The 24,237-nt window shown below is 44.8% G+C and overlaps 2 protein-coding genes across 3 annotated transcripts; one reads left to right on the forward strand and one right to left on the reverse strand.

Moving 5' to 3' along the window:
• Nucleotides 1-5,147: 5,147 nt before the first annotated feature.
• Nucleotides 5,148-12,679, reverse strand: DNAJA1 (DnaJ heat shock protein family (Hsp40) member A1). The gene is made up of 8 exons (XM_063181315.1): nt 12,430-12,679; nt 12,161-12,338; nt 11,000-11,104; nt 10,674-10,901; nt 9,197-9,311; nt 7,199-7,314; nt 6,534-6,634; nt 5,148-5,746 (listed from the first exon to the last, which is right to left on the reverse strand). The coding sequence occupies exons 1-8, from the start codon at nt 12,559-12,561 to the stop codon at nt 5,528-5,530; spliced, it is 1,194 nt and encodes a 397-aa protein (XP_063037385.1). The 5' UTR covers nt 12,562-12,679; the 3' UTR covers nt 5,148-5,527.
• Nucleotides 12,680-12,878: 199 nt separating this feature from the next.
• On the forward strand, nt 12,879-23,447 carry APTX (aprataxin). Of its 2 annotated transcripts, none has more exons than XM_063180291.1 (8): nt 12,879-13,185; nt 14,366-14,502; nt 15,231-15,277; nt 16,952-17,263; nt 18,657-18,716; nt 21,642-21,868; nt 22,669-22,772; nt 23,067-23,447. In XM_063180291.1, exons 2-8 carry the CDS (start codon nt 14,373-14,375, stop codon nt 23,219-23,221), a joined length of 1,035 nt encoding a protein of 344 aa, XP_063036361.1. In that variant the 5' UTR covers nt 12,879-13,185; nt 14,366-14,372; the 3' UTR covers nt 23,222-23,447. The 2 variants fall into 2 exon arrangements, with proteins under 2 accessions (XP_063036361.1, XP_063036360.1); XM_063180290.1 differs by lacking the exon at nt 12,879-13,185 and adding an exon at nt 13,698-13,868.
• The last annotated feature ends 790 nt before the right edge of the window (nt 23,448-24,237 follow it).

A 24,237-nucleotide genomic window follows, 5' to 3' on the forward strand; every position in this document is an offset into this window, starting at 1 on the left:
AGTCCCAACAGTCCCAACAAGCTCTTTGGTTTTGAGTACAAGATCCAGCAGAGCACCTCTCCTAGTTGCTTCCACTATCAATTGGGTCAGGAAATTCTCATTGATGCACTCCATGATCCTCCTGGACTGATTATCACAGAATTGTTCGAGTTGGAAGGAGCTGCTGGAGATCTAATATGATCCCCTCCCAAGGCAGGGTCACTTAGAGCAGATGGCTTTTGAATATCTCCAGAGAGGGGGAGTCCATGTCCTGTTCCAGTGTTCTGCCACCCTCAAAAGAAGTTCTTCCTCATGTTGAGGTTACCTCAGCCACTCCTCATATGACTTCCCCTCAAAAGGCCTTTCACCATCTTAGTTTCCTTCCTTTGGATGCTCTGTATTGGCCTAATGCCCTTCTTACACTGTGGCACCCAGAACTGCACACAGGACTGGATATGGGGCCACCCCAGTGCAGAGCAGGGCAAGCCTCTCCCTTGCCCAGCTGGTGATGCTGTGCCTGATGCATCCCAGGATAGGACTGATCCTCCTGGCTGCCAGGGCACACTCTCAGTTTGTTAATTTGTCCCTGGGTAGAGCTTGATAAATTCCTGTTCCTCTCTCATGTAAATAGAAACTCCAGTACCTTGCTTCTCTGACATGTCTCTGTTGTTTCTAAAAAGGACATACCCATCCATGACAATATTCCAGTCATGTGAGCTATCCCACTATGTCTCAGCACTGCAGTGAGATCATGGTCCTGTGAACACACACACACACACACACACACACACATATATATGTATATATAGTTCTTGTTCATTCCTCATGCTGCATCATTTTGTATACTGACACTTCACGGATAATCAAGGAATGGGGTCTCCTAGAAGGGATGTGAGAGGATTCACCGCAGCCATAAGCGCCTATGATGTGTTTTATGCTTTGATCCTCAACTCCAGGGGCAGCCAAGGTACATCTGACTCTGCAGTGGTTGCTATAACCTGCTTCCCAGGAGGAAGCAATTGCACAAATGTTGCCATTTGCACCCCGCCTCCCAAGTCCTTCAGTTTAAAGCCCATCTCCCCATACTGGCCAGAGTGCTGCCAATGATTCTCTTGCCCATTTTAGCCAGGGGTAATCCACTTCCCCCATAACAGGCTGAAAATCATTAAAACACCACCCACTGTTATAGAAGCCAAAACCACCTTCATGCTTTTGGCCACAAACCCAGACACTGATTTGCACAATGTGTCTGTCTCTGGCTGTCCTGCTTTCTCTAACAGGGAGGACAGAGAAGGAGATGACTTGGGCATGGGGATGACTTGTGGTATTTTCCACCTGTCTTGCCAGGGCCTTATAGTCTTCCTTGATCTCACCTATTTTTTGGCATTGTTGTAGTGCGTTTCGTTAATTTGTTCAGTTTCTCCCCTATTGTTCTGTAATGGTTCTGCCCTCCCAGTTTTTCCCGCCTTAGCCCTGTCAGTTGTTCTGTTCCCATGGCAACTCCCGCCACTTGTTATGTCAATCCCCTCTGTTATGTAATTTCCCCCTCCCCTCATTCCCTTTTATGTAGACTTGTTTCTCCTCCCTGGGCCTAGTCAATCACTCCCTACCCCTCCTGCTCTTCCAGAATCTTCTGCTCTCAGGGAGACTTGATTGGCTGTGGCTCTGGGGCCCCTCCCTTATATTGTATCTATTGGTCTTCCTTTAATGCCTATTATCTTAAGATCACTCCCTTGCACTCCCCTATTGGTTCTTATGTAATCCCCTCCCATGTTTTCCTCCCCATATAAAACCTCATTGCCCCCCCCCCCCCCCCCCCCCCCCCACCAGTTCGGGGTCACTCCCTGGCTCCTGGCTGATACCGGTTAGCTTCAATAAATCTGATGGTCCCCAGTGAGTGTCCAAGCTCTTTTCTCTTGTCGACACAGCAGCGAATCCGTCCTCCACGAGTGCAGCCCGAGGCCACAGACGCCGAGGGGTGCTCGTCCAGTTGCAGTGGGCTGTTGGCCACCTCGCTGCAGGCATGTGGCATCACCTGTACCCATACGAAAAAGTGATGGGGCTAGTGGTGTATGACAGGTCAGGGTACCCTCTTGGCAACACCATGGATCCCAGCTCCTGGAGGGCAGGATAACCCTTGTGACTGTCTGTTAGGCTGGCAAATGGACAACTCAGTGCCCACTACAACCACATGATTTTATTTTTACAGTAATCACAATGCACTGCTGGTGAGGTTCTCTTTGTTGGCCTTGCTCATGGACATCTAAAGCCTTTAAAGCATCAGATTAGTATTTTTTGTCTGCAAGTTGAAGGCTGGAGATGGAATTGAAGGCCTGCTTTTGTGGGTCCCCAGGGTGCAGGGTGCCTCAGGCTCAGTGGTATCCACAGTGGCTCTGAATCCTCCAACCTATCTCTGCTTCAGCCCCTCTATATACTGCACAGCCAACTGACTGTCTCTTGTCATTCAGCCACCTGCTGCAGCTGGTCATCCACCTGTGCACACTTTGTACAGGTACCAGCCTTTTCTTCAGAAGTATCCATGGAAACCACCCGTACTGACACCTGCCTCACCAGTTCTGTCTGCAGGGAAGCATCAGACTTCTCAGGGGCTGTCTCAGTAGACACACTGGCTTTGGCTCAAGAATGCCCACCATTATGGCAGAGACCTAAAGCACTTAGCACTTACCTGAGATGTGGATCTACTTTTAGTTTTATTATTAATTATAATTACTTTGTTTTCCTGACAGCAGTTAACAGGGTAGTTGAAGTCCCATTCTTTGGGCACTGTAATTGTTCTCATTTACTCCCTAAGAAAACAGTTAAGCCTGGCATTTGTTTATGTGCTGTTTTCAAAAAGAGTGGCTTAAATCAAACCTCTTTTCTTAGTGTGCTTTCCTATGCTCTGAGCAGAAATCAGTCACAAACATGTCTTCCCAGGTGAAGCTGCTAATGATAAAACATGGGGCAAGTTGCTTGACCTTGCATCATACTGCAAATTCAAAACAGATTTGGGATGATTGAGTTTACACCCCTGGGCTGAACCAACCTTTTCCACTCTTGCTGGCTAGCAGATATTCAAAGCTATGGGAAGGAGAGGACCTGTAGCCTAAGGACTCTGAAAGCAAAGCAAAAGGGAGAGAGAGTAGGCTCTTTCCCAGCCAGCCTGTGCAATAGTGGAACTTTGTTTTATGGGGAAAATATGAAGTCCTAAATACTTTTCACTGGTGCACAGTGAAAAGAATAATTGTAATAAACGAAAATATAAGCTTGATCACATGAATTAGGTGGTGTTGAAACACTGGAAGTAATTGCAAACTCAGATTACAATAGGTCAGGTTACTATACTGGCAGTTACAGAAACAGCTATTTTGTGCTACTGTATCCTTAGTTTGGGGCACAGATTTTGTATCTGTAACCAATTCATTTCAAAACAATACTAATCTGGTGCTTTTCCTGCTGCCCCCCCTCCCGGCAGAGCATCCTTCCCTGGACTGCTCTGCTAAAGCCTTTAGAGACAGCTCCTGGTCAGCCACCCTCCTCCTGGAACCCGGCCCATCTGCCGTGTGGCCACCAACCACCAAGCACAATTGTCATGTCATGGTCTCCAGAGTAAGTCAAGAATGTCACCTCAACTGCATGCCAATGCAGCTACGGGTGAGTGTGGCGAAAGGAAACGCAGTGCTCCTGAGAAAGTAAGTTTATGGAATGAGTGTTTTTGAAATGTAATACACAGTCATCTGAAGCAAAATCATGTCCCACTGTCAAGACAAAGGCTATGAATGGGTGTTGTTTGTCCTTACTGTTTTGATCAAGTGGTTAAGGAAAAAAAAAAAACCCAAAACCAAGAGTGCTTACTGAGCTGAAAAAAGTAGCTTATTTTACTGCTGTTTAAGTCTCAAGCCAGCTGTGCAAGATTCAGCCCTAGCCAGAAGATTACTTTCTGTTTCTCCGCTTGACTCAAACCATCCTACTGATAGAGCACAGGCACCTGCAGGTCACATTTTTCATCTCACTGATGAGCTCACTCAAGTAGAATTTGGAAAAACACTTGGCCTACAGAATTTTATTTCTGTTGAGAAAGAAAACAGAAAAGTAGGTGAAACATGCAGGTGAAAGACCACAGTTCTGTAGGTACCTGTAAAGGACCGCATTTGAGGTACAAAATCCACGGTATACTAGCTGTCTTTATACAATGAAACTTGGAAGGCTTAGATAAGCTAGAGATGTTCTAAGAGCTTCCAGATATTCAGGTTACAATACATGTACTACCACGCAGCAGCTACTCAGATGAGTTCTCCTCGTGACACTTTTGCTTCAAAGCAGAGAAGCACAAGCTCTGTCCCAAGCCAGATGGTTGAGTAAGACTAAACTACCACACTAGAGGTTAAATCTGGACATGTCCTCTCAGCATATTTTCTGAAAGAAGGTTTTAAAGATTTTTCTGTGAATAGCTGTCTAAAAAGAAGGGGGTGGTGTTTTTGAACCAACATCTGGTCTAAGAAAAGAGGCAATGAACAATTTTGTAATTATATCGGAAACACTTCATCTACAATAATTAGAACATTCATACAGAAATTTAAGAGTCAGCTTGAAATAATGCACACAATACATTCATTGCAGAATATCCTAGATGCAGTGGTTGGTTGCATTCACTAGCCTTCTTTCCTCTGCAGGATCACATATACCCACTAAGAGGACTGGTGCTGCTCTCCACAACACACCAAGGGTATCTGATTTCAGTAATCAGGAAATCGAGCTTCACCTAGCAGCACTCTGACGTTCCGAGCCACCTGCATGCTGACAGCACCTAGAGGATTTTACTAATGCACAGTAGCCAAGGCAGCTCCAAGCAAGCCCTGGCTCCACAGGCAGTGTGGCACAGGACAGCAGCCAAATGGGAGTCACTGATGAAACAAAGGAAGCTCCATACCTAGCTCTGGGGTCAGGACCAGTGCTGGCAAAGGAAAGGACTATCCGACCTCATGTGGAATAGCGTGGAAAGCTTGGGGATCTCATGACATTAATGGGCCTGCAAAGATTGATCACATCTGTGTAAGGCTCATCTACCATGTGCGTGCATTACAGCCAGGCCCTGTTTAACAAACACTACTACAAGCCCAAACATTATTACCCTAATTGTACAAAACTTTACTACATCTTACCATGGATTATAAGTACTTGTGCATACTTTATTCACAGAGTATAAGATCTAGAATTTCTAAAAAGCACACCACAGAATCTTAGTTTAAGCCTGGGCAATTGCACACATACAGGAATTACAAGGTTTGGAATAAAAGACAAGCAGGTAAGGGAGTTTTCTGGAGCAAGAGGCAGGGGTGAAGTGCAGTCAACTTCATTTCAGCTTGTATCCTGGAGCTTTATACAAATCGCAAAGTCAGTTTAATTACTTAGTTTATTTCTTTTTGCTTTTAGAAATGACTATGGCTGGATAGAACAACAAATAGCAGGTGAGGGTAAACTGCTTGTAGTCCTTCACTCATCCACTACTGCATACAAAACAAGCATCACAAGTTATTCACCGGCCCATTTATGATGTCTGGCACTGAACACCACCTCTAGGCTGATGCTCATCATCTTCATACACTTCTCCATTATAGTGGTGTTTTCGCTTTTGAGACGGATCGAAGTCCACTAATTCCACCTGTTCCATTTCCTCGGTTTCTTCTATCTCCTGCCTTGTAGGTAGCAGTTTTTCGAGTAAGGACAGCTTATCTGAGGAGAGGAAGCCACTCTCTGGGAAGATCACCTGAAATCAAGAGCTAAGGTTACTCAAGTCTATCTGAACTGTTTTTTCATTAGGTCAAAGAGACCTACAGGTTAAATATCTGTCAAAGTCAGGTCTGTCGTCCTAGGTTACTTAAATTCAGAGCTTAATATCAGCATCATTAAGCTGGTTTTTAATGCCTGCATGAAGTCAGCTTCTAGCTCTGGCAACTCAATCAACACCTTTATTCTTCTGCCTCAGGCTGCCCTCTAGAATCAACCACAAAAGCAAAGCAGAAATGTAATACAGTAGCACATATTACTACATATTTATAATAGCATATACAACTACATATTCAAATATATATATATAAACAAAACATCAACATTAGAGATATGGTTAAATATATTCTAAGCTGTAGCAGACAGGCCTTACGGCTACAGCTCCCAGTATTAGCTTCTCCCCAGAGAAGAAAATCAGCATTTTCCAACCTACTCTTCTGCTCCAGTGCAGAAGTTGAAGTTACTCATGCATCCTTCCTACACGGCAATAGAAACTAAACAACATGTCAAGCAAATAGAAATTCACAAGGTTGCTGAAGAAACTCCTCTGGTACCTAATGTACTTTGAGGGCACAGTGTTCCGGAAGTTTTCTCTGTTCTTAACTATAATTCTGATGGGTTCCATGTTCCCATCACTGTAAAGAACAAATACCAAAACAGGATATCTGATTATTGGTATCTCTTCTTGACTGAGGTAGTGCTTACTGGTTGAATTTTGGATGGATGTTCGGTCCTGAAATGCTGTGGAAGTGAGTTGATTCACTTACCCTGAATTCTATGATCAGACGTCCTTTTTCATACGGTCTGCGATAGATTGGCATACCTTCATTCAACACACACTTAATAGCCCCATGCTCAACAACCTGGCCTAAAAAAAATAAACAAAAAATTACCAAAAAAGGAAGGGAGCCATGCAAGCAACAGAAGCAGCTTTAGTTATAATTCCCTTCAATATTTATGTAGCTTTCTATATTGTGGTTAGGCAGCAACATGTAGTAGTATAACAGGAACTTACTGCCTGGTAACATATCAGCAGGAAAGCAGATTGATGTCTCCATTACATTCCTGTAAACCTTGTTATGCTTCCCAAAGGAAGCATACTTACAAATTTATTAAGTGCTCCATCGCTTCCAAGGCTGAAAAAGTGGTTTTCAGAGACCCACGGCCTTCAATTCTCATGAGATATCCTCAGGATGCAAGTATGTCCATGAGGTAGGGTCTGTTACTATGTCACGCAAAGAGAAAGTTACTGCTGACTGCTATGCAAAAATCCTTTTTTATTTTAAGATTTGTAGTGCAAAGACTAGGGCAAAGAATTTGACACCAGCACACATCCCATTTACATCAAGATGGGGTGCTTCTGTTCCATTAGATTTCCAGCTTACATTCACTGTATGCAAGAATTTCCAACAGAAAGCAAACCAACTCTTACCAGGATGGGAGGTAATAATAATAGTTCTGTTATCCAGAGTTGTGATGGGCTTTTGAAAGCCACATAGTGCTTCAACCAGTTGAATATCCATAGACAGAAGTAGATCTTCATCTCGTCTAAGGCAGAACCAATCAACAACAGTCACAGTGAGAGAGAAATAGTACAAGGATCATGCCCAACTTCAGTATTTAAAATCTAGAAATTACAATAAGCTGTAATTATAACAGAAACCCAGGCAACTAAACAAAGCATACCAAATATTAATGTAGCTCCTCAATTACTAGAATGATGCTCACTCTGAGAGCCATTACGATTATGTCAAGCTATCTAAAGTGTTACAAGTGTTTATTGAGAAGAAATAATACAGTAAGGCCCACTGGCATCCAGTTTCACTTCACTGCTCATTCCCAATTAAAAAAAAAATTCTCAGCCTCATAAATACTGAAACTGGGACAATTAATTCCTTTCTTTGTGTAGATAAATACAGTCTTAATTGCACTAGTTTGCACTACGGTGATCTGTGACACCTTCAAAATTTATTACCAGGGTAAGTCTGAACAGGTGATGGCCACTTTGGGTAATGATACAAGTACCTTTGACACAAGTACCAAGAAGTATCTGGAATAGATAGTGTTAATTACTTTAACTGTGTTCTGACTTCAGTATGACACTACTAGTTCAAAGTTCTAAGGCTACAAAATCCTTCATCTTATTCAAAGAATATAGAGCACTCACCCTGTTTTTAAAACATCTCTGACAGGAGACTTGAACGAAAAGCTAATTTTAGACTCTGGCAGGAGAGGAGGAACATCCCACTTGTGCGAGAGCATGACCTCAGCATAACCCCACAAGACCAGTAATATCAAGTGTTATTGAAGGACACTAGAACTGAAAGCATTGGGCAGAAGGATAATGTAGACAAAAATAATGTAGCAGCATTTTGACTTCAGGTCCCAGGAGACCATGAGAACAGTTTGGCATATCTGAATCAGTGTCTGGTTTCACTGGAAGTTAAGAAAAATCAGCTGAGTAAGCTCATCCAAAGCAGAAGTGATTCTTAACCTGTGAGCTCAGTGTTCCTTGGCACAGAATTCTGGCACCAGCAGCTTCAAGAGCTCAGCACCATACATGATAGTGAGGTACACCAGCTGCAGGTTTCCCAAGAACCTTTGGCTCACTGTTCCTATTTACAAGCACAAGGTCAGTGATAAGTGCTTTCTCTAAACCCACCACTTCCTCTGTAACTGCTTTGAGCAGCAGCAGTGAGAAAACAAATGCAACACAGTTCTGCAAGCTCATCAACGGTGCTTTTCACCAAAATATACTGAACAGACTAATTCCACGAACAGTAAAACTACAGAGGGAGGTATGCAACACCCAGCAGTATTGCCTGGGAGCATGAAATAGTTGAGATGTGGTCAGTGCTGCTTGAGTCACTTTTGCTTTCACAACAAAAGCCAGACAGGACCAATTATGCTGCCCATAGCACTTGGGCAGGAAATGAAGTGTGGCAAACCATGTTTGATCACAAGGGTGCACGCTATACTGAGTAAATTTGTCCTAAATAAGATCCACAAACACATATGCACACACTCCAAGTTTTCTGTGTCTTGAGGCCATGTGGACAACAGTGGACTACATTAAATGACAATTTTCTGAGCTAAATAATTGAAAGCAAGGAAACAGTCACAAATATTCAAAACTACTATAAATCTCAGTATTCCAATGAGTTCTTAAAATTAAAGATTTTAAATGTAACTGCTTTTGTTTGCCTTCTATTCCCTTCTGCTGCCAAAGCTCACAGGAGATTACCTCATGCTATCAGAACACAAGTGGCCAGACTAGCTGCACCAGAACTCACCTAGACAAACTCATGGCTGAGTGACAGTCATGTGATCCTATCTCCTGACACTCCAGTACCTACAAGATGAGTGGTAACCCAGGAAGCACGTGGAAAAAATCACAGGAGATAACATAAGAGAATTCAAGTGTCTTTACCTTGTAAATACAGAGTGGTCTTTCTGATCCAAGACAATAATAATATCCCCGGGCTCCAGACCTGGCTCTTGGTCCCCTTCACCATGGAATGTTATTTTCTGACCATCCTTCATTCCTATTGCACAAAACAAAAACATTTTTCTTATTTTTAAGATAAAAGCACCAACAACAAACACTTTTAGAGGCATGAGCTGGTATCAAGATATCTTTAAGCAAGAACATCAGGATTTTCCCTTGAAGGATTCGTTTTTATTTTTCTTTTAATCCACTCACTTGTTCAACAGATCTTAGCACTGCTAACCTGAATTCAGTCTCAAGACCATCAGGTTTAACTGTACTGCCAAAAGAGCCACCAACATAACGTCCTGAAGGAAAATATCATCAAGACAGTTTTCGTAATACACACAAATACAAAGAAGAAATCAGAAACACTGTGTACAAACTCTATTCAAGAGCAATTGACTAGTCAGGTTCTTCAATTTCATAAATATGTGGCACATCTCCTTATGAAGCATCATCTCAGTGCCTGCCAAGTAAAAGAAGCATTCCCCATGGACTGAAAATCTCCTGTAAGAAACTTGTTTCACCCACACAAAAAGTCTATTGAACAAACATACTAGCTCTCTAATGCTATATGAGTCTCTCTTCCCTTCCTTCTAGAAAAACATCCTCATATGTTCAAAGTATCAGTAATATATATCACTTCTAGTCCTCATATTTACTACTACTGTAGGATTTGGCCTACAAATTCAGGCATTGCATAAGCTCTGCTTACACTTCACACATGTAACAGCTGCAGGTCACAATCACGAGCGAGTCTCTAAAAGTCATGTACTTGTGAGCCTGCTCTGTCCTACAAGCTGCACTACTCCACAGGCTTCTCCCACCAGCCTCTGGGCAGCCCCCTCAGCAGAAATGCATTTGTCACTCAATACCATTACCTTCACCCATCACACTGAGGGTCTGTGTATTGAGCTGCATTTTGTCAGGAAAGGAAGCAGTACCTGCGCTGGGCAGCACTGTCAGGGGTGTGTAGCCAACAGAGTTCTAAGCACGAGAGGCTTAGCACTGTCTCTGCACCCTATCACTATAGCAGACCTGGTTCCCCTTCACACTGAAACACAGCGGAAGTGATCGGAGTCTGCAGGGTTTTGCTGCAGGCAGTGAAAATTGATAGACTACCTGATCACAAACTGGCCTTAGAGGGACCTGAAAAATAATTCACTGCTTACAATAATGCAAGTTTCAGAATTCACTCTTAGTTATGTGCCAGGCTTAAGAAGTGAACACAGAGATAGTTGACCTTCCCTAGAAAACAACTCTACTTTTTGTAAGACAACAATAAGCAATTTTGCTATGTATTCAGCACTGTTACTTACCAAATTAACACCAGGTATTTGCTAAGGCTTCTGTTTTAGTGCTGCAAAGTCAGTCAGCACATTCAAGTTCAATACTTCACCTCACTAACACACCTCACCTTTGTCAATGTGAACTTCCAGGATCTTCTTCTCCCGAACAATTTTTCTGCCATTGCAGCTCTTACACCGGTCCTTGGGGCTGATACGCTCCCCATGCCCCTGGCACTCCATACACACAGACTGGATCTGCTGCACCATTCCCGGCCCAATCTGGTGAATTCTGATCTGCATGCCTGTTCCCCTGCAATTTGGGCAGCATTCTACTGCACCTTTCTTACCACCACGACCTGAGAACAAAAATTGGAGATAGGTAGTTATATGCTACCAGAAAAAAAACCCAAAAGCTTTAGAAACATATTCTCTTTAGTTTCAGTTTCAACATTACCTTCACACTTGTCACAGATGACATTTTTCTGCAGTGCAAGTTTTCTCATTGCACCATTGTACATATCTTCCAAACTTACTGACAACTGGTGGACCACATTTTTACCTGTAAAAGAACAAATATTTATTCAAGCTTAGAAGCTTGGTCTTCACATCTCCCTGTCAAGCCATGATAAGCCAAGTCTCTGGGCTTTAGCATCTTGTTTCAATAGAGCTTTGTCTTGTTGTGCTCATATTAGTCAAAAGCCCCTTCTCAGCTGCTGTCATATTAGGGAACAGTTGTTATGACTGACTCTGGCAAAGTCAGAGGAGAGTTTCTGGAAAAGTACAAACAGTGAAAGCAACAGAACATACAGAACCTCAAATATGTAAGTTTTATAATGCAGGACCCTGGTTTCAACAAAGTCACCAAACAGATCTCCTACAAACAAGTGAGAGACTCTGTTTGGAATCTCCACTTCGGCACCTTCCTCCTCTCACCACGTGACCTTCTGGAACCAGAAATGACCAACTATATTTTTACCCTCAGGAACTCCTTAGCCCTTCAGCTGCTGTAGGCTTAGTTATCTAAAGGATGCTGAGCTCTGGGTTGTTATAGACTCTTAACACTGGGATACAACACAATTTTTCTTCCCTTTCTCACCTGATCTGCACTAAGAGGTGATGGGGTCAGCACTGCTCTTAACAAGTTTAAAGTTCTTCCCAGCGTGGTTAAACTGGAGCTTAACTTCTGGGTAGCATTTTACTGCACCTTCAACATAATACCGATGCACAGTGCAGAACACAGAAAAGTTTCACAGACTGAACTGGATCTTGATTTCAAGGTAGTTGCTTTTACATGCTACACTTACACTAGCTTAGTTAATAAATCATTTTAAGATACTTTACCTTTCCATTTCCTATTTTGTCTACCAGCAGCTGGGCTTACACTCAGCTAAAGGTACTCCGAACGCACCTGGTTGGCGATTAACAGAGGACAATGCACGGGAGACCAAACTACCACTGCACCAACCAAACGCCCTCCCTTGGGGTTTCAGGCGTTAAGGCAAAACAGTTTTCTCCAATTTTCAGATTAACTCTGTAACTTCAATTAAACTCTGTTTAAATTCCCACATCTATGACATTCTCTTCAAAGAATCTGATATCCCCGCCGACATATTACCTCGCCTCTCCCTCTGCATCCTTCCCCCGCCGCCGAAGAACATATCGAATATGTCCATGGGTGACCCGAAGCCGCCGCCAGAGCCGCCCTCCTTGATAGCTTGCTCGCCTCCTTTGTCATACAGCTCCCTCTTCTTCGAGTCCGACAGCACTTCGTAAGCTTGCGAGATCTGCTTGAACTGCGGAAAGGACAGTCACCGGCACTCAGGCACCTGCGGCACCCCCGGCGGGACTCCCGCCCGCCCCCCCCTCCCGGCCCGTCCCGCCGACCTTCTCGCCCTCATTGGGGTTCTTGTCCGGGTGGTACTTGAGCGCGAGCTTGCGGTAGGCCTTCTTCAGCTCCTCGGCGGACGCGTTGGGCTTAACGCCCAGCACATCGTAGTAGGTGGTCTCCTTCACCATGGTGGCGGCGGCAGGAGGCCCCCGGGGCGGCGGACGCAGATCCCTCTCGGCGCTGCTCTGATCCCGACTCTTCTGGAAACTTCGGGCCGGTCCCGCAGCCCCGCCGCTTAACAGCCGGCCCCGCCCCGGAAGTCCTGCCCCACCGCGCGCCGGGCCCGGGCGAGTGGCCCACCAATGGCTGATGGGGAGGGGAAGAGGCTTGGCCAATCAGCGCGCGCCTCCGCCGCCCGCATTGAGCGCTGACCCCGCCCCGCGCGGGCTGTGGCATCCCTGCCCAGCGTCTGCCTCGCCCTGCGCCTGCGCGCCGGGCCGCTCCCGCCCTCGGAGGCACGGAGCTGCACCGGATACGGGGCGCCGCCGCCTTCCCGGCACTGCTTCGCTCCTTTCCCCCCCTCACCCGACGCGGGCCTGGCTCCGCGCCGCACAGGCCGGTAACCGGCGGCCCGGGCCGCTTCACTCAGCTGCGCCTTTGCCAGGACCCACTGCCCACCCCCGGCTCCGCGGGCCCAGTGCGCCTGCGCTGGGCCACGCGGCGTGGCGGGAGCCTTTACCTGGTCACGTGGGTGACACGCTGCAGTATCTGATTGGCTGCGGGGCGGCGGCGGCGCGAACGTCACCCGCGCGGTAAGGGGGAGGGCTCCGTCCCGGCGTTGCCATGGGAACGGGGCCCACGGGGATGGGTGTGGTGTGGGATGGGTGTGGGGATGGTGGGTGTGCCGTGGGATGGGTGTGCCGTGGGGATGGGTGTGCCGTGGGATGGGTGTGGGGATGGTGGGTGTGAGGTGGGGATGGGTGTGGTGTGGGATGGGTGTGCCGTGGGATGGGTGTGGGGATGGTGGGTGTGAGGTGGGGATGGGTGTGCCGTGGGGATGGGTGTGCCGTGGGATGGGTGTGGGGATGGTGGGTGTGAGGTGGGGATGGGTGTGCCGTGGGGATGGGTGTGCCGTGGGATGGGTGTGGGGATGGTGGGTGTGAGGTGGGGATGGGTGTGCCATGGGGATGGGTGTGGGGATGGTGGGTGCGCCGTGGGGATGGGTGTGGTGTGGGGATGGGTGTGGGGATGGTGGGTGTGCCGTGGGATGGGTGTGCCGTGGGATGATGGGTGTGCCGTGGGATGATGGGTGTGCCGTGGGATGATGGGTGTGCCGTGGGATGGGTGTGCCGTGGGATGGGTGTGCCGTGGGATGGGTGTGCCGTGGGATGGGTGTGTGACAGTACCGGTGTTACACCGGGACGGAGCCTGGCTTTCCGCAGGCATGAGCTCTTCACCGCAGAGCTGGGAGGAACAGGGCTGAGCGCCGGGCAGGGTGAGGGATCTTTGCTGTTCAGGGTCAAATTGATGTAAACTTGAAGATTTCATAGCATGGTCCGTGTGCTGAGTATTGCTGGATGGAAGCTGTCCCGATTTCTCTCATCTCTTGTCTTCTGCTGCTCTCTCTTGTTTTGGTGGTTAATTTCTCAGATGAACTCTGATCCAGTGGGAAACAAATTGAGCATTTTTGTGGCTAGGCTCTTCTGTCAGACGGAGGAGTCCCATTAAATCCAATTGATTTTTACTGTATATGGTTCACGGATGTGAGAATGTACAGTAGTGTAGGAAGGAAAACAGGATTGCCCTTTCACCAGCAACCTGCTCATAGATTATGCAAGTGCTGGTGACATGCTTTGCTTTGAATTTCAGAAACTTGAACCAAGTTAGCAGAATTGGTTCAGCTAATGGATGGGCTGGCACCAGAATTCATGGACCCTGTTCCACAGGAAGGTGGCCCTCGGGAAGTAACACACTGTTTATTTTGCTCTATAGCTCAGTGATGCGTGTGTGCTGGCTTGTGGGCAAAGAGAAATGCGCTCAGCGAGTGAAACTGCCACACTTGGAGGCTGTGGTGGTTGGGCGTGGCCCAGAGACCGGGATAACGGATAAGAAGTGTTCACGGCAGCAAGGTAAGGTGATTTCGCTCAAATCCTGCTTTCCATGTGCAGAGCAGCTGAGCTTGCCTCGTTCCTCTGTGTGGTCTGCTGTGTTGCCTGGTTCTTGAACTCATCAATCCTTTTTAATAAGCACTTACAGAGATCTCTGGGGCCTAAAAATCAGAGACACCCAGTGACAGGACATCCACCTCTGTAAACTAAAGCTCTGAATCTTAATGTGAGTTCCCAGGCCAAAAGTTGTGTTTCACTGCCTGCATCCCCCTATTCGTGAGCAGCACTTCTTCTCCATAGTATTCCACCAACTGATTTTTAGCATGACTTGTTATTATATACATAAAATAATGTGATGTTGGAGAATATATGAAAATGCCTATCACCTATACAATGCTGCACATCTTCCTTGCTTTATCTTCTGTGCCTCTGGACACAGTCTTGCTCTATGCCTTTTTTTTTTTGTCCCAGAGGGCTGGTAAGAATGTCAAGAATACATATAAGACATCAACTGAATCCAGCTTTGTTCTGAAGTAATTCTACCCTTGGCTCAGTGTGTGGGTTGGCTCTGTTTTACCTGTGGTCCTGGAAAGAAGAGATGAGGCAGAAGTATTCTTGGCACACATTCACAAAGATCAGCTCCAGAAAGAAACAGCTCTTCAAAAATAGGAGTGTTTCCTGCACTGGGTGGTTCAGCAGAGTTCTTTATATTTGCATGGTTTTGTGACACTTTGTTCTTTCTTTTCCAGTTCAGTTAAAAGCAGACTGTAACAAGGGGTATGTCACAGTTAAACAGGTATGTTTTTATGTATGGATCTGCACTGTTTCTGGCACTTACTGGGACAGTTGTGCTTGGCTCCACAAATGCTCCAGATGATGATAATGATCACTGGGTCTGAGGGACCTGAAGCTTTCTTATCACCAAGGGAGGTTAGAGCAAGTGACCCTCAGAAGTGAACGTTCTGCTTTGTGCATCTCAATGAAAGGCTGCACTATTCCTTCCAGATACATTCCAGTCTAAGACAGCCAGACTTGCGGCATCAGGGAATGCTGTTGTGAATCCTCAGTCACTTCTGTTGGGTGCTGCATTTGAGAGACTTTGGACTTCTTCTACTGAACTTGTTTATCTTTCTCCTGAGCCTTAAACTTCATAAGCTGAGGCAACCCTTTGTTTAAGATTGAACTTCTTGTGTTAATGGGACTCCCCAGTTGTAGAGTATTTTATGGGTGAGCTCATAGAGCTGGAGATGTGGTTACTTATGGGAAGAGATGGGATGAGAGACAGCACTGCTGGAATGCCCCTGTTACCAGATGGATGGTGGCAGGCCTACTCCCTCATGTGCACCAGACCCAGTATCTCTGAGATACTATGAAGGGAAAGGTCTGTGGTGCTGGTGTTAGTTTGTGTGTGTGTGTGCCCACAGCATCAGCCTGTGCAGACAGTACCACAACATGTTGTACCTGCTGAGGGGTCACGCCTTCTCTCAAAATGTCTGCACAGCCCACTATGCACAGGCACCTGGGGGTATCTGGTGAATCTGGCGGAGATATCTAGGACAGTTTCTCTCAGAAATCAACCCTAGTCATGATTTGAATATTGTGTTACTGGAATCTCAAAACTGAGGATACTTTCTGGTGGTAGGTGCTAGCATGTTTTTGCTGCCTGTTGAGGAGTTACTCCCCAGGTGTGTGGCACAAGGTTCTAGTGATCAGTTGTTTGATAATTTATTCACTCATGGGAAGCATCCTTGACCCGAGTGAAACTGCAGAGCTCTAGACTAAAGAGATCCTGGCTGGAATCAGGTGTGTGCTTCATTGCAGTGAATACCAAGTGAGAGGTGTAGTACCATCTTGTAAAGCATGCAGGTATGGCAGTGACAAAGCTAACAAAAAGTTTCTCTGACTGAGTTCATCAGTCACAGGAGAGAGCTGATTTCCTAAAGCCCATTTTGTGCATAGATATTAACCAAAAGCATTTTGCTGAAGACTCCTAATTTTTGTAGGGTCACCCACATGATGATGCAAAATTCAGCTATCAAGCAATCACTGTGGGTTGCCTACATCACAACACCATTGCACTAAAATAATTTGCTAAAGCTGCTGTTACTCCTCAGAAATAATTGCTGCTGTTACTAGTTGTTTAATAGGTTGCTAATTTGTGTGGGAAGTGCAGCACAAGTGGTGCTGAAACAGTGTAACTGCTGCTGACCAGGCTCCCTCTGACACAGGCCCTAAGGCTGTGTGCTGACAGCCGTGACTGCAAGACTGGGACAGAAGCAGATGTCCCCAGATGTCCCCAGTGCTGCACTGCCTGGTCTGCTGAAGCGCGTTGATGTGGGCAGGGTGGGTGGTGAATACAAAATGCATTTTCTTTCCAGGATAATGGTATTCTAGGAGAACTGAACAGAAGTTGGCAATTCCACTCACAACATAATTTTCTACTATTTTTTCCTTTTTCTGTCTACCAAAGATAGGGGTCAACCCAACTAGTGTTGATCTTGTGAATATTGGCAAGGGTGAAGTGGTGAAAATGAAGCCAGGCCAAGTTCTGCATATTGTAAATAACCTTTACCCCTACACGGTGCAATTTGCTGAAGAGTCTGGGAAAGCTGTTCCAGAAACAGACAAGATGCCACATGAAGGCTCCTGTGAGAATGATGATATAGAGCTTGTGCCCAGAAAAACAATGAAGTTGGAAGTGGTGGATACACAAGGCAGTTCTACAAATCCAAAGCTTAGCAATACCAGTGTAACTACACATGAAGGAACTTCGAGCAAAAAGGTGAGTGTGTTGGTATTAGTACTTGTGCTGTTTCTCCTGGGGTTGTCTCTTCCATGAGGAGACATGGTCTTTTGCTTTTGTGGATTCTGCTGGTGAGAGGCATCTCGGGTGAGCACAGATCCTCAAAGTATACAGAGCATGAGAGGTGTTATGTGCTCCTGACATCACCCACGCCCTGGGAAAGTTACTTGGGACCCATGCTAACCTGATCTGAGAGTTAGGTATGTGTGAGGATGAGCAAATGAGGATTTAATCTCTGGTTTCAGCTGCAGTTTCTGCTAGAAGAACAGTCCACGTGAGCTCTATTTAGCTGCAGTCACCCAAGGACACTGTCCTGGCTCTTGAGTGGTTATCTAAAAGCAAGTGCACAGAGAACAGAACAACCTGAGAATTTTCTTTTTAAAATTTGTATGTTTATAATTTATAATTCTCCTCCTGCTTTGTTCATTCCGTATGGCAGAACCATGTTTACATTAGTGAATGTTAACAGCCAGAATCTTTGAAAGGGAGTTTTTAGCCCTGTGACATGGACAAAATAAAAGACCTTAATGCATTTGGAACTAGTGCAGTGCTGAAGGAGAAGGCACAGAAATGCAACCCCTTAAGACAAAATGTTATTCTCAGATTGCTGTGAGTTAACCACTTATTTAATTTGTGGACTTGGGCTGGTTACGTTAGGGCCAGATTTGTGGTAGAATGAGCAGGGAGATGACAACTCACACTATAGCCCTGCCAGCACTATAATAATGTTTGAATATCTTTCTTTGTAAGAATATGATGAATATTATTACTGCTCCGAATAGTTAAAACATCTGTTTTGAAAAAGGTGCACTCAAGACACACCTTCTATTAGGTGTTCAGTAGCAAAGTTAAGAAATAGTTTGTGTTGATCAAAGGCTTGATCTCCCCATGCCTTTATTGTTTTCTTTGCAAGCCACTGAACAACATAAAAAAAATCAATACATCTAAGGATAAGGCCACACACTGCAACTACTTTTTTTCTGTGCAGAGCAGTATGGGATAGGACAGTTAATGGACATCTTTGTTCTTTCTTTGGTTCTTATGATTCCTGAAGCAGAGGGCCTTGTGCCATGACACATGCAGGCAAATTATTAAATTTAAACACATTTATAGTTCCCTGCTGTTGAATTTCCAATGTTTGGAAGATTGAACTTTCCACCTTCACAGTATCTTGTTAAAAGTTTTCAAAAGTAGCTTTTTGGGGGCAGTTGGAACAGGTGTGTTGGCATTTTATAGAAGGGAAATAATTGAACTCTCATTCAGCTGTTATTGTACTGCTGTGTACAAATGAATATTCTTTACTGAATCCTTTGAAGTATATAATTGAACGCTTAATTGTCTTACAATTTATTTTTCCCATTCTGTGCTATAGGAACATTTAGGACACTGGAGTCAGGGTCTAAAGAGCTCCATGCAAGATCCAAAAATGCAGGTGAGAGCTGTATACTTGTACTTTACAGTAGATCCTGTCTCATAAAGCTAAATGAGCTTTCTTTCTTCCTTCTGCAATTTGCTTTAACAGTCTGGTTAATCAGTGGAGTCCTGCACGAGGGCTGAATTGTACTTGCATCTCTCTCTGTAGTAACGTTAACTTGGAAGTCCCTACTGTACTGATTTCGCAGATTCTCATTGTGTTAATTTCTTTGAGCTCTCTGCACTGTGAGATTTGGCCAACAGATTTCAAAAACATTGATGGGAGAGCAGGAGAGCTGTGCAGTTGCTTTGTTTCCTCAGGGAAACCCACTAAGTGTTATCATTTGAAGCTGAGCAAGCCACAGGGGTTCCCATTCTCCAGCAGTCAGCGCTGTGTTGTTTCCTTGTTTTCAGCAAGTTCTTAACTTTCACGCCTTTATGTCAGCTGACACGATCTGACCTCTGGCCTCACTGGGCCCCTTCAGGTGATGATCACTGTTAGGCTGAAGATAATTTAGAGTCATAGTGTATGTTGAGTTGGAAGGGACCCATCAGGATCATTGAATCCAACTCTTAGCCTTCACAGGACATTCCCAGAAATCATATAATGTACCTGAAAGCTCTTCTTGAGCTCTGACGGACCTGGTGTCATGACAGGTTCCCTGAGGAGCCTGTTCCAGAGCCCAACCATCCTCTGGGTGAAGAACCTTTCCCTGATATCCAGCCCAAACCTTCCCTGACTCAGCTTCAGGCCATTTTGTCAAGTCCTGTCACTGTTCATGAGAGTGAAGAGGTCAGTGCCTGCTGCTTCTTGTCCCCTCACAAGGAAGTTGTAACTGCAATGAGTTCTCCCCTCAGTTTTCTCCCCTCCGGGCTGAACAGAGAAAGTGACCTCAGCCCCTCCTCATATGTCTTCCTTTCAAGGCCCTTCACCATCTTCTGAGCCCCGCTTTGGACATTTTCCAAGGGCTTCATGTCCTCTATTGTGTCACTCAGAACTGCCCCCAGCACTGGAGGTGAGGCTGCCCCAGAGCAGAGCAGAGCAGAGCAGGTCAATCCCCTCCCTTGCCTGGCTGTGATGCTGTGCCTGATGCACCCCAGCACACGGGTGGCTCTCCTGGCTGCCAGGGCACTGCTGGCTCATGTTCAACTTGACATGAACCAGGACCCCCAGCTCCCATTCCATGGAGCTGTGCTCCAGTCTCTTGCTCCCCAGTCTCTCTCTATGTCCAGAGTTGCCCTGTCCAAGGTGCAGAATCCAGCACATTACCTTGTTAAACTTCTGCCCAGCCCTCAATTTGTCCAGGTCTCTCTGAAAGGCTTTACTGCCTTCAAGGGAGTTGACAGTTCCTCCCAGCTTAGTGTCATTGGCAAACTTGCTTTCTGTTCTTTCCAGTCCTGTGTCCAGGTCATTTGTGAAGCTGTTGAAGAGCACAGGGCTGAGATGGAGCCCTGTGGAACCCCACCAGTGACAGGTCACCAGTCTGATGTCACCCATTCACTGTAACCTTTTGTGCCAGACCTGTGAGCCAGTTCCTTGCTTAGCTGATAACTATACAAAAGGCTCCTGTTTCTGGATTGATTTTTCTTCTAATACAAGTGTGCAGTGTTGAACTGCATAGATTTACAGGAGAACTGGATAGCCATTGTCCTAGAGTTGCCAGCACTTTCAAATGAGTCTATATATAGGGGATGATAAAGCCCCTATAGAGTACATTCTTCTTCCATACTTTTTAAACATGAAACCTTATTTTTACCCCTGAAGGAGAGTTCTGTATACTTACCAAAACCAGGCTTTCTTGACCCAAAATGTAAGCAGGTTTTAAAACTCTTCTTTTAATGTTAGACACAAGTACCTGTTTATGAGTGAAGGTTAGCTTTATTAGTTGTAGTTTCAATCTGAATACACAAACAATAGAACTCCTATCTTTTATTTTTAATCAAATATTAAATAGCCATATTTCTTTTTTCTTGAACTTGAAAAGACTTGAATGTGATCCTGTTCCTGTTGGCAGCAGGAGCAGACAGTAGTATGTGTGTATAAAATATCTTGCTGCTGAAAGAGTCAGTCCTATGATTTGTGTGCCAATAGAACTCTAATCTTCTTTCCTGTAGAGTAAGACTGATCTGTATATAAACATCCAAGACTTAATTAACAAAGGTGACAAAGACATCATCCATCTCTCATCAGCTGGTGCCCTGCTAAGAGACCAGAGACACAATACACAGTTTCTGCGTCACAGCCTGATGGCTTTTTATTGCTGGGGTCCCCACTGTTGTCCACAAACTTCCCAACCATTTCTCTTCCTCAGCTGCACTGAATTGTTGCAGAACGTAAAACAAAATGAAAACAGGAAGAAGGACATGATAGACAGGATTCTGTTCTCCTTCTTGTGAGTGATCTTACAAAGCAGCACACTGGGTAGGATGAACTGAAATAGCCCAGACTTGAATATTTTTGTCTTTGTAATGCTGGTGGAGGTCTGTTGCACACTGCTGTTAGCACATCTGAGATTTGTGCTTCACTCTGGAAATTTGCAACCTAGTACATTCCAACATATTCTGTATTGAGCACTGTGGTTTTGTTTGTGACTGCAGAGCTTGAGCATAGCCTGATGGAAGTAGAGTTCCCTAGGTCTCACTGATATCTCAATCCAGGTGATTTTCTAAAGTTCATATACCGCTGTAGTTATGGTTAACTTACTGGAAAGTAAGATTAGAAAGCTTTTGCCCCTTTTATAATAAAGTATATGAAAAAGGATGCTGGAACACCTTTCCATAGCTGCCTGGTATATGTTATGGAAGAGGGTACTTATCCTGGAGCAGCTTAATTCCAGCAAAAGTTTTCACTGGATAGCATGTCTCCACTAAATATAGTGCTTATAGGAATAATATGTTTAACTTTCAATTGTAAAGTAATCTTGTTATTTCATTTTTTTGCAAGGTTTACAAAGATGAAAAGATTGTAGTCATCAAGGATAAATATCCCAAAGCACGTTACCACTGGCTTATCTTACCATGGGACCCTATTTCAAGCCTGAAGTCAGTCACCAGGGACCACCTTGCACTTCTGGAACATATGCATGCTGTTGGGCAAAAAATGGTTGAACAGTGCCCTGCCCGAGAGAGCCTGGAGTTCCAACTGGGTTACCATGCTATCCCCAGTATGAGGTAAGACCTAGAGGAGTCATGTGGCAGACATGCTGTTGTTCCAGTTACACAGATCTGGGGCTAAATTCATGAGGAGATTTGGCATTGCTAAAGAACAGGCAGTCCTCCTCAACACTAGAGACAGCTTGGTGTGCAGTCCTTTGCCCCACGCTGCTGTGTAGATCCTGAGGCACGGGGGAAATGCCTGTTGGGCTTCTCTAGCAGAAGTTGGTGCCTGGGGCTGTGGGATGCCTGTGGTCCAGCCCCAGTGACAGAAGCACTACTGCCATTGGTAGGGCATCCCGCTCCCAGGGCACCAGCATGAGATTAGAGACTGACTCCTAGACCTGTTAAGGCTAGGAGCAAGGATTTGAGTCTTGTGTCTAAGTCCAGACCTTAGAGTGTCCAAGTGTCTGTTGATACTGCAGTCAGTTGTTCTCCAGTTCTTGAATGAAGCTTTTGAACACTGATCAAGTCCCATTCAATTACTCTACAAATAATAAAACTTTGGTTTATTATTAAATCTTTAATAAACCTGTGGTTTGCTAACACTACTGTCTCTGCCTTTTTGGAAACTAGCAGGAATATAAACTGCAGTGAGGACCAATGGAATATGCAGACTAGTGACCCTGACTCTTTATAAGTGACATGCTTGGCAAGAGACAGTGCTTCCAGAACAGACTGTGTTTCTTCTGTCACAGGGTCAGGACTGACCCACAAGGCTGGCACCCTGTTGAATCATGTTTGCAGCTGATGCAACTGCAAAACAGCTTTGAGCATTAACCATCTTCTCTCATATCTACGTTATATTTTTTTTTCAGTCAGCTACATTTGCATGTAATCAGCCAGGATTTTGATTCTCCAGCCCTGAAAACCAAAAAGCACTGGAATTCTTTTACTACAGACTACTTCTTAAACTCTCAAGGTAATGATTAGAGAAAGTATTTCATAACATAATTGCACATTCTGGCTTCGGGCTTTTCTTCCAAACAAATGTGCAAGTCATACATATTATTGCAGTAAGTGAAAGATTTTATTTAATTTAAGATATTGGGGAGTATCACTGGGTAAAATTCAACAAATTTTGTGGCTGGTTTAAATTGGAATGCAGCAATGACATATTGTGCATGCAAAACAATGCACAGAGATTTGCAGTGTCATGTGTTTCATGACGTTATGTGGTCTCAATACCTATGGTCTTTTTTATTTTTTTCCCCAGATGTGATAGAGATGGTAAGAAACAAGGGAAAAGTAATGGTGAAAGACCATACCTCTGAACTTCTCAAACTCCCCCTCAGATGCCATCGCTGTAAACAACAGCTGTCCACAATCCCGCAGTTAAAGGAACATCTTCGGAAACATTGGCCAAAATGATTTTGCAAAAAATAATCTTTCAATCTGTCTTCAGATTTCAAGCCAACAGAAAGACGACAAAATGTTAATGGAAATATATGTTTATTAACTAGAGTGACATGTTGTAATGTGGGGAAAAGTGGCCTGGAAACAGCATCATACTAATTTAGTAATAGCTTCAACAAAACCTCAAGCCCTCTTCTTCCTTCCTACTGAAAATGTAAATAAAGTGACTTCTGAAATGGAAGCTTTTTGGTTGCAGCTTTATTGTCGTTCAGTTGCACTAATCTGTAAGTGAACTGAAGTCTGGGAGAAGTGCTTTGTTTGGATGAAAGGATTTATTTTAATTCAGAAGCTGAACTGAGCCCAGATCTAGGTTTCTACTGAGAAAGGAAAGAAACAATGATCTAGAGGTCTTTCTCTTGACGTTTTCTGCTTACCACTGAAGTTCCTCCTATGTGTTAATGTTGCAAGCACTGGTGTGGCTGACAGAATGTACTGTCAGTGGAGAGGCAGGAGCAGCAGCTGATCACCCCCGCTTCGCTGATAGGCCTGACTTCAGGTTCAGTGCTGCTGAACTGCCCCTCAGCTAGGGTACAGCCACTGCTCAGGCTCTAAGTGGACCAAAAATCTCATTTGGGTACAAGGATGTATTTAAACATTTTTTATGTAATACATTTGTAATACACAATGACCAGCTTTACTGCTCCTAGAGTAATAAAACTATCAAGGTTTGCAGTTGCTTGTCTGCATATGTTGAGGTTGATACAGAAATTCTGTGGTTTAATCCTGTACTGTTTTTGCAATCAGGATTTTAGTGAGCCTCTAATAATTTGATTGTTGTCAAGATGTGAACTTCCAGAAGCAGCAGGACAGTACTAGTAAAAATCTCTTGAGTCCAGATCAGGTTTGTACAGTTCAGCTTCATCTTAAGCCCAACTTTGAGTTAAGTAAGATACTCTCTGGGTGAAATGGCTTTCAGTAAAAGAGTGCACAGAGCTTTTGTTACACAAGCAAAATGCTGCTCCTAACAGTAA

Source organism: Melospiza melodia, chromosome Z (assembly GCF_035770615.1).
Source record: "Melospiza melodia melodia isolate bMelMel2 chromosome Z, bMelMel2.pri, whole genome shotgun sequence".
Lineage (NCBI taxonomy): Eukaryota > Metazoa > Chordata > Aves > Passeriformes > Passerellidae > Melospiza > Melospiza melodia.

Coding starts and splice junctions, on each gene's coding strand:
- APTX (XM_063180291.1), top strand. CDS start 14,373: ATGCGTGTGTGCTGGCTTGTGGGCAAAGAGAAATGCGCTCAGCGAGTG. Junction 18,717..21,641: donor TGCAAGATCCAAAAATGCAG/GTGAGAGCTGTA, acceptor TTTTTTTGCAAG/GTTTACAAAGATGAAAAGAT. Junction 22,773..23,066: donor CTACTTCTTAAACTCTCAAG/GTAATGATTAGA, acceptor TTTTTTCCCCAG/ATGTGATAGAGATGGTAAGA.
- DNAJA1 (XM_063181315.1), bottom strand. CDS start 12,561: ATGGTGAAGGAGACCACCTACTACGATGTGCTGGGCGTTAAGCCCAAC. Junction 6,635..7,198: donor TATTATTACCTCCCATCCTG/GTAAGAGTTGGT, acceptor TATTTTTTTTAG/GCCAGGTTGTTGAGCATGGG. Junction 5,747..6,533: donor GTCTGATCATAGAATTCAGG/GTAAGTGAATCA, acceptor TCTTGATTTCAG/GTGATCTTCCCAGAGAGTGG.